Source organism: Engraulis encrasicolus, chromosome 11 (genome assembly GCF_034702125.1).
Source record: "Engraulis encrasicolus isolate BLACKSEA-1 chromosome 11, IST_EnEncr_1.0, whole genome shotgun sequence".
In the NCBI taxonomy this organism is placed as follows: Eukaryota; Metazoa; Chordata; class Actinopteri; order Clupeiformes; family Engraulidae; genus Engraulis; species Engraulis encrasicolus.
The window spans coordinates 27274113-27284112 of NC_085867.1; the positions used below are offsets into that span (position 1 = coordinate 27274113).

Consider the following 10000-nt stretch of genomic DNA (forward strand, 5'->3'; position numbering starts at 1 on the left):
TTACTGCGTGACTAATAGGTGCAATCGCAGCACTTACTTGGGGTAGACAGGTTCATAGAGGTATTTGTCATCTCCTGCCCCGAGCACGTCGAACAGCAGAATGTATCCCTTTGAGGCCTGTAAAAGAGAAGCAGGCATCGGGGAAGAACATCAGGATAATCCTCTGCCGGGGGCGCTGTGGCGCAGCACGCTAAGCCCCCCCACATTTGGGCTTGCATGCCCACGGGGACCCCGGTTCGAGTCCGGCCGGGGTCATTTCCCGATCCCACCCTGTCTCTACATCCCACTCGCTTCCTGTCACCATCTCAGACTGTCCTATCAAATAAAGGCATAAAAGCTCCTAAAAATCTTTTTTTTTTAAATAATAATAATCCTTAGTCTCAGGCAGGGCTTTGGACTCGGGCAAGGAACGAAAACGAAAACCAGGAACTTTTTAAATTTGACATGGAACCGAAAGAAAACCAGAACGCTTTATTTTTGATGTTCCAAATAATGATGCCCGGTGAATGACCGGATTTTCAAATGCATCCATACAATAGTGGCACTGGCTGTCGTTGCACCGCCCTAACGTGTGACACAGGGTCAAAGACGTCCAACATGAAATTGTCATATAGTGCAATAGATACTTTTGCTTACTGTAACTGCAAAAAAATGATTTATTTATTTATTTTAATTCTCAAGTGGCTTTCATGCATTCACTTGAAAAAGAATTAAAAAATAATGTTTTTTTACAATTACAGTAAGCAAATGTATCTGTTGCACTGAATGACAATTTCATGTTGGACGTTTTTGAGCCTACAGCTGAAATGTCACTGACCCTAGTAAAAATTTCGGTCTCACTAGTAGCCACTTTGACAGGGGTAACTAGTTTTATGTTGTGACAAATCAGGGGTCCGTTTCTCGATTCTTGTCGTTGCTAACCGTCTTAAGACCGCCTTAAGACCGTCTTACCATTCCCTTGGATTTAGTGGTGAGCGTCGCTGTTGAGAGAGAGTTGAGTCGCTCTTACGAAGGACGTTGCTACCGTCGTTAGCAAAGATGCTTTCGAGATACGGACCCCAGAGAAGTTTTATCAATTGTTTGTCTTTAAATGCTCTTTTAAAACTGTGGCTAGCAGAAAGACTAAATGGCTAGTGACTTAGTAAAACCACTGGCCATGGTGTGTGGTGAGCAAAGAAGTGAACATCAAGCCCTGCTACACAGGAGAGCCAGGAACAGGAAGCATGAGGAGGAAGTGAAAGACATGGGGTGGCAGTCAGACTACTTCCTCCCCTCCATCCCTGTGGCCTCCTGCCTCGTGAGGTGAGGCTCAACATCACTGATGATAGAAGTTTTTATTCAATATTTTGCAAAAACACAATTCATAGCTTATTCTGTAATTTGTAATCTGAAATGGAGGAAAGTTCGCTAAAAAGTTGCTTTGTGCTGGTTGACAGCAGGGGAACTTTATTGTTTCACCGCAACAGTGAGGCAAGAGGACAGCAGGACCAGGATAGGACAGGAGAAGGTAGTTAGGGTCCATCTCGTTATCTGACCTCCTGTCCTCACCTTGCACTTGTGACCTCGTGCTCTGCTGATGCCCCACCTCCGTGGAGAAATCTATAAAGTTTCCCCGCTGTCAGCCAAGGCACAACAACAACTTTTGGGGGACTTTTCCTCATTCAACTTCCCAACTGCAAATTACCTTTGAATTGTGCTTTAGCTGGATTTTGAATAAATCTTCTGTTGTCAATGACGTCTTACCACACATCGCGAGGCCACAAGCACAAAGCGAGGATGTAATGGGAGAGATTAGGTAATGACAAGGTAATTTGGCGGTACTCAGTGCTTAGTTTGTCAAGTGGGAGGTCCCGGAGCACAGAAGATGGGTGGGTCCCAGGAGGGGGGGGTCTGTGATGTCTTTCCCTGAGGTTCCATCCAAGGTTCCGGAGCTCTCATCTGAGGTTCCGGAGCTAGCTCCCCCTTGCTCCCCCTCAAATTAAGCACTGGCGGTACTCACCACCACGGCGATCATCGAGTTATCCGGCCGCCATTCTGACTGCTGGTAATGCCCGAAGCGGCTGGAGGCCTTCGCTGACTCAATGTAGCTCACGATCAGGACACTTGGCTGAGACGGACACACACACACACACACACACACACACACACACACACACACACACACACACACACACACACACACACACACACACACACACACACACACACACACACAGAAGGGGAACACAAGTCAAGTCAGCTTGATTGTCAGTTTCTTCTTATGCTTCACAGGTCATGCAAGACCTCACTGTCTCGAGACATTGTCTTATGGACCACCTGCAGAAAAAGAACCTCTTTAGATACAAGAATGCAAAAACATAATTAGGGAATCAACCCAGGCCGGACCGGACTCGAACCCTGCTCCCCATGGGTATGTAAACCCAGTCATGATTCATCAACGCAGTGCGTCCACTCCCCCCCCCCCCCGCCGCCCCCACAAAAACATAGCTTTCTTTTCTGTCTGAGTGACAGAAATGTAAAATCATAGTTCAAACTTATTACAATGGAGTGACGGGTACGTAAAAACTAGGGGTATTGGTATTGGCAAGGGGTTCCCGATTCTATGTGCATCACGATACACATGCGATACTATCACCATGCATTGCAATTCACGTATTATTGCAATATTTACTTCAGTAAAATGTGTAAAAATACAGCTTACTTGCCAGTTGCTGTGTAGCATTCATAAGTCAATTTATCTGGTACAAGAGAAATATTACCTTCCCTCTGCTGAGAGAATGAACCAGTGGCACATTCCACACAGATTTTTTTAAAACTTTTTTTTTCGATTTTTGGTGTCATGAGTCGATATAGTTTATTGTGAAAAAAGTATCACAATACATTGTCATGAACATTTTTTTGCCCACCCCTACTAAAAATAGCTCAATGTGATGCAGTGAACATCACTTGGGTGGTGGGTTTGTTCCCTCTGACTATCACACGGATGATCCTGGCTTTTTGGTGTTGTGGCCAAAAGTGTGACACCCAGGTTCAGCACCGGAAGGGTTAACTTAACTTCTCTCCTCTCCTTCGCTACATTAACCAGCAGGTAACCACGGGTAATCACCTGGGATCACCTAGGGCTGTGCAATATATCAAATTTATATTGAGATATCAATATTGCTGTCAATCAAATTTCGTAATATCGAGTTGAAAAAATGTTTTTGTCATTTGTCTACACTGCCAAGAGATAGGTTAAGAAGCGCAATACATTCCACTTCAGCCGTTGCAAGTAAGCTTACAAAGCAGACTTGCTACCCAACACTCATGCAGAACACCACTGTGTTTCTCTATGGCCGTCCACTCACACTGCTGAAGGGAGGGAAGATTGTGAATTGTTTAGCGCACAATTATTTGTCTTTAAAAGAAATATCGTCCAAAAATATTGTGATATATTGACTGAAATAATCGTGATATTGATTTTTCTCATAATCAAGCAGCCCAAGGGTCACCAAATAACCAAATGGCTCATGGCCTAAGTTGCAGCTAATGCTCGGTGACTTCAATGAAGTGCAGAGTGTACTGTACCCATACCAACGCTGATGCCATACTGATAATGGGCAGCCCTCATGGAGACTAGAATTATGAAACGCTGTCTTTCACTTTTGCCATGAGTGGCATTTTAGACGGTGGTAAAATGACAATCTAATCTGAAGGTGATAAACAGCAGAACTTGTTTTAGCCATGTAGCTGTGGTAGCAAAGGTGTATTACATTTAATACGTTTTCTTGATAAATCAAGTCCACAGCTTTATTTCGTTTCAGACATGGAAAAGTGTTATACTATTATCTGAGATGTTTCAACAGCATAACTTCCATCTGAAACAAAAGAAAACTAAGGACTTGAAAATGCTTTTCAGTTGGAATAACAGTATGAAATGAAAGTGTCTTCAAAAGAACGATAGGCTAAAATTACAGAAGTAACAAAACAATATTGTTACACACAATACCGTTACAAACAGTATCGTTACAAACAATATTGTAACAAACTTTGCCAAGCAATATCACTGCTCAAAAACCTGACCCGTGCATCACTATCGTCTATCATTTATAGCACTCAGTGGTGTAAGTAATCCCTTAAAGAAGGCGTTCTTGCTTTTGATGTTTTTCACACTGCTGTGACACAAGGCTTACAAAGGACTATGCATGACATAGCTGAGGTGGTTAGGCCTGGTCCTCATAACGACACCCAAGCGTTTGCATTTGTATTGCATTTGTAGCTTTTGGCTCATTCCACCACACCAAATAGCTCAATGCCCCCACTCAGCCATCTCAGATTTGATATAAAAAAAGGTTCCAGAAGGTTCACACACTTCCCAATAGGAAAGGTGACAAATTGCCAAAGTCCAAAAGTTTTCAGAGCAGCCATTTTCAGATGCCAAGATCTACAAATATAACCATAACATCAGCCCTCCCTTTTACTGTCAAGCCAGAGACAGTGTAGGATACTTCTGCAAGTAGGCTCTTGTTTGATCGTTTAACTACTGTTAAATGTATAGCTCAGGTACAGGTAATATGTGGCAGAAGGATTTACCCACACTGAGATGGGTCGGGTATAAAATAAATAAAATGTTTTTTTTTCCCCCCAATGTATGACTCCACTTCTGATGGCAACTCTGTCCTGGACTTTGCATGGAAGCACTGGTGACTAAAGCAACAGTGCTCCCACACCATAATAGTAGTGATGCTTTAGGCCACTACTGATGAAAATAACAACAGCGCTCCCTCACCACAAACTGAAGTGATAAACAGTAACACAGGACAGTTCTGGGATCTCGCTGTTGTATTTTTCCTTCTTATCTGGCCCAGACTATCTACTAGGCCTACTGCATGCGGGTGTCCATACCAGATCCACTTGCAGAAACTATCCACTTACAGCTTGCTATTCACACTGGCCGCATGATCAAACACATTCATAGTTTATTCATCATTTCCCCTTCAAAAGCCCTTGCTAGACCAAATAGCAAACAGAAATCAGTATCACATGTAAGTTTAGGCCTCCCACCAAGTCATTACACAACCAGCTCTAATGCAAATATTATCTTGTCTAGATTGTTTCCCATGCATTGACTATTCAGTGCCACAGAATAAAAGAATAAAAACCGAGCACCACAAACTGGTCAACATGTACATGCATATCAATGTCGTACATTGCATATCAACGAAGGTACTACACACATAAACGCACTGTTCCAATGCATATTTTGTTCATAGCGCCACACAATGCTGCTTCGGTGGGACACACTGCACTACCATTTTAGGCTGAGTAGTTTCTCAACCATAGTTTGTCTGGCTATGGACGTAGTGGACAACACCAAGAGAGGAGTGGGCTGGTGATAATCCTGTTATGAGCTATTTACTTTACAGGTGAAGAGTCAAAACAAGACAGACAGCGTTATCTGCACAAGGTTTTCAAGAGAGTACAGCCTACACACTCCTAATGGCACAATGGCGACTGTCTTGTCTGTGAAAAACACTGTAAAAATACACTTTGCTTACAAAGTTTGGGTATACTGGATGTCACAAATATGACATATTATATCATAGCACAATATCATTGTGCTCTCTCTTTACCTAGTTTCGACTATGCAGTGAAACCTCCAAAATTGACTTAAGGTGTCGAAAATGTGCAGAAGTTCGCCTTTAATTGATTTCAGGCAAAGGCCATTAAATTACACACTTCGCATCATCAATTGCAGCATCTTGAACAGCATTTCAAGCCAGCATACAACCCACATGCACCGTGCCACTGTGACCTGAATTCTTTGAGCAATTGCAGACATAACAATAACATAATAACCCCCCCCAAACATTTCATATTGCCTGTCTGCATGATAAACACATACTGCAAAAAATATATAATTATAGAGCCACCAGAAAAGTCTTGGCAATGAGTGGACAGCTCACATTCCAAGTGCACTTGTGTCGACTTTTAATAAGCATGCATGTATAGCACAGTCAATAAAACACCGAGACGAACTCCATAACACCCCGTTATTATTGGTCAGAGACTGGAGAAAAACACTGGAGTGATCTAAAGGTCGCACAAGGCTGCCTGCAACAGCTGGTTTCACATCGATACATTGTGTCATTTAGCAACGGAAGTTATGTAACTTGAGGTTGATTTGGGTCAACCATTACATGACAATAGATCAACCATACACATTCCATACGCACAGACAGTATGTTATTCGCGTTTGCCCATCACAAAACAAGGCAGGCTACATTCTTGCCACCTCATGTGTAATCTTGGAAGGCTCAAAACTCGGTGACGCGGCACAGAAGCAGCTATACGAATGCTAGACAGCAACAAAGCGCATCGGTTTGTGTAGGCTACATGAGCAGCAGACCATAGTTGTGTACAAAAATTGGAGACTCACCCGGCTAAACCAAATACTTAGTTGTGTTTCTGACAGCACCGCGAAGAAAATCCTCTGGTAGCTGGGTTGGATATGGAACGGTTCTTCGGCACTTTTCAAGGGGCACAGAAGCCTCCGTGGCCAGCCAGTTAAAAAATACATGACTTCACGCTATCTGTTTCAGCTAATGTCGCGCACTGATCGGGGTCCTGTATGTTAGCGTTGGGTTCCTAACGTTGGTAAAATAAGGCAACAGAACTAAAAACTACGCCCTATGCAATAGTCCTGGTGAATGTAACGTTAAAATACAATCTTCTTGCTCCGATAAAGCATTAGCTTGTGGGATAACAATCCTCATAGCCATATCCCATGGCCCGAACATAAACAACAGCTAGGAAGCTTCGGTGAAAGAGGCAGCATCACACAGCAAGCATTCTCCACATCCACCACAGTTGCAGAAACATCTGTTGTGCTCATTTAATAGCATTTGCCTTTCTACCCGTTTTTTCGGTGCGATTTTTCTCTGTTAAATGTCTCTCAGTCGCCATTTTTAGCGTCTAGTGATCTTGACTCTGATTCGTTCGCTGATAGAGCTACGGCTCCCCTACCCAGCCTGAACTTCAGTCAACCGGAAGTGTGTAGTTTTTTTCTAGTAGCCTATATGCCTAGCATTTTGATGTCTTTTGCTGGTAAAAAAAATCCGTTTACTCGAATAAAGTTACTGGAATGCAGTCATCGAGTCAAAGTACTGCCCCTGATTATACTACAAACTCATTGAAGTCCCTTATAGACCAGTGGTTTTCCAGGGGCAGAGGACCACTGGGGGGCCACGAGAGGGTAGGGCTAAGGGGGCTGTGGCAGATTGGCAGGGAAAGTATAGTAATACAAAATAAATATTTGAATAAATGAAATAACTAAAGTGCAAAATAAACCAACAATAAGCTTAACAATATTCCCATTACAACTGCATTATAATAAACTTTTCAATATGTCACCGGAAGTCAGCTACCTCAAAAGCGTTCCAGACAGCAGGTCAAACAAACTACAAACATGGAGGGCCACTTCCCACCAGTCAAAAATGTGAATTGGTGCATTCAAATTCTCGGGAATCCCAAGAATCCCGATCTTATTTCACCTTCACGGACTCGGTAGCTCTCGAGACAGCTGACGACACTGCTGACGAGACAACAGAGTTCTGGGCTATAGCACATGAAGAACGCAGATCCCAGAACAATCGGGAATCATGTAGCCTAGTAAACCAGCGCCACCTGCTGGACGCCAACATTTTTTGGCTGCGAGTGGTCTGGCCTCGGACGGTCGAACATTTTGAACACATTGCCCTGAATCTGGCAAACCAATCACAACGCAGATTTGTTTTGAATCAAAGCGGGCGGGGTTTGAGGGAGTGATGAAGAAGTTTGCAACGCTGGTTAGGCACATCAACGAGAAAGATGGCACTGATTAGCCAGAGCGTTGGCCTATAGGCACAGGCACGGTTTGAAAGACAACAGGTTGTTCTCATCAACAATCTTTGGATGTATGCCAGACAAGATTACACATCCAATCTCACATTTAGTCTGGTTTATCAGGCTAGGAATCATGCATATAATGCAACTGTTCTCCCTAACTGTTCTCCTACTCCCTATGCAACTGTTCTCCATATTGTGTGGTAACTGTCTTACTTATGTTGTTTATAATGTTTATAATGTTTAGTTTAACTGATATATTGCGTCAGACTTGTCGTCCAAAGGTTGCCGGTTCGGCTCCCGATCCGCCAGGTTGGTGGGGAGAGTAATTAACAAGTGCTCTCCCCCATCCTCCTCCATGACTGATACCCTGAGCATGGCACCATTCCGCCGCACTCTGCTTCCTTACGGCCGCCAATGGGGGCTGCCCCTTTGCACGGGTGAGGCATAAATGCAATTTCGTTGTGTGGAGTGTTCACTTGTGTGCTGTGTCACAATGACAATGGGACTTGGAGTTTCCCACCTGTGCTTTCACTTGACCTCTTGTGCATAGTGCAAGAGACAGGAGAACAAATAGGCCTAGTATGTGTATTAATCTTTTAGTAGCCTAGTGATGTAAGAGTGTATTGGGAGAATGCTCATTTGACTAATACTTCTTTTATTGTGTTTGGGAAATGTGGCATAGACGAGTGAATCTAAAACCATTGGAGTTGAGTGCATGCACCTCTCATCAATAGGCCTATACTCAAGTCCTTCATGTACTTGACGTTTATGTAACAGTGACCTCTGCTGGTGAGAAACCAAGTAAATGGATCCAGCCTAGAGACAGTGTGGAAGGGAGCACACCAAATGCCCCCTCCCCCACCCCATTCCACCCAACAATTAAATGTTTATTTTTCCTTTTGTGAAAAGGTGGGTTTTTTTAGTTCATTGTGTTTGTGCCTGCTTTAGCCAATTAGCTACAAGAATTCTTTCATCAACTTTAGGGCTGCTCTCCCTCTCTCTCTCTCTCTCTCTCTCTCTCTCTCTCTCTCTCTCTCTCTCTCTCTCTCTCTCTCTCTCTCTCTCTCTCTCTCTCTCTCCATGTGTTATCCATGTGAATAATGATTAGTGTTGTTATCTGGTTGTTTTTTCCCTTATGGTTAAGATGTTATAGGCTCCAACCATGTGTAGAAAATACTCATTTCATTACTGTTTTTCTGTTTACTATTCATGGGTAATTCTTGGCCTTGCCCCTTGAAAGGCAGAGTGATGCATTTTTGATGCCTAGAACAATTAGGTAAACAAAACGACTGGTTACAAGTTATTCAATCATCATTTAATTGACAGAGAGAGGGAGAGAGAGAGAGAGAGAGAGAGAGAGAGAGAGAGAGAGAGAGAGAGAGAGAGAGAGAGAGAGAGTAGTAGTGCCTTATATAGGCCTATACAGGCCTATGTTTTATTCATATTTCCCATTTTTGAAGATTTTTGCAGAACAGACTGACCTGAGTTATAATAAAACTGGGTGCCAGGGTGTACTATTCACCAAGCCGCACATGTTTGCATGTGTCAGTCTATTTCAGTTTACCCGGCTACACCCACATCCGCTAATCTTGGTTCTGTGATTGATTGTGAAAAAGGAGAACTGAATGTTTCATTCATCCTTGTATTCAGTTATCAAAAACGTCATTGGTCATTATTAGTCAACATAGGTGTACACACACATACATTACACACAGACAGACAAACACAGGTGTATCAAGGCCATTTGACAGCAGCCTAATGGTAACTACAACACCCACTACAAGGTGTCTTAAACAACATGGCTCCCACGGTCCTCTTCACACTGCTTCTCTGCAGTGTCCTGACTGCTGGACACGTTTGGGCAAAAGTAGTGGACGATTTCTCGGACGACTGCTGTGCTGAGTTCTTCTACAACGGCACAGCTCCTCGAGGCATAGAGGACCAGACTCTCAGGAGGATCTGCCAGCAGCTGGAGGTGAAAGGGAATCTCGCCAGCTTCTACGCCACGCTCTACTCCCCGGCACACAGGATACCCATCTACAGCGCTTACAAGTTTAACCCCTTCTGCACCCACCGCCAGGACGGAGGACCGCGCAGCTGGTTCATGGAGCCCCAGGTGCATTTGGAGTTTGTT

General features: G+C 43.6%; 2 protein-coding genes across 5 annotated transcripts in view; one reads left to right on the top strand and one right to left on the bottom strand.

Annotated features, from left to right (window-relative positions):
* ric1 (RIC1 homolog, RAB6A GEF complex partner 1) overlaps positions 1 to 6962 on the bottom strand; it is a 39902-nt gene extending 32940 nt beyond the window's left edge. For all 4 annotated transcript variants that reach the window (XM_063210314.1, XM_063210315.1, XM_063210316.1 and 1 more), the window contains exons 1-3: positions 6419 to 6962; positions 2000 to 2107; positions 38 to 117 (exon numbers count right to left, since the gene is read on the bottom strand). In XM_063210314.1, coding sequence (XP_063066384.1) covers positions 38 to 117; positions 2000 to 2107; positions 6419 to 6559 — 329 coding nt within the window. In that variant the 5' untranslated portion in view covers positions 6560 to 6962. The remainder of the gene's footprint in view (positions 1 to 37; positions 118 to 1999; positions 2108 to 6418) is intronic.
* Positions 6963 to 9664: 2702 nt separating this feature from the next.
* LOC134457717 (uncharacterized) overlaps positions 9665 to 10000 on the top strand; it is a 3189-nt gene continuing 2853 nt past the window's right edge. Inside the window, exon 1 of the mRNA XM_063209694.1 lies at positions 9665 to 9982. Within this exon, the coding sequence (XP_063065764.1) occupies positions 9665 to 9982 (318 nt within the window). The remainder of the gene's footprint in view (positions 9983 to 10000) is intronic.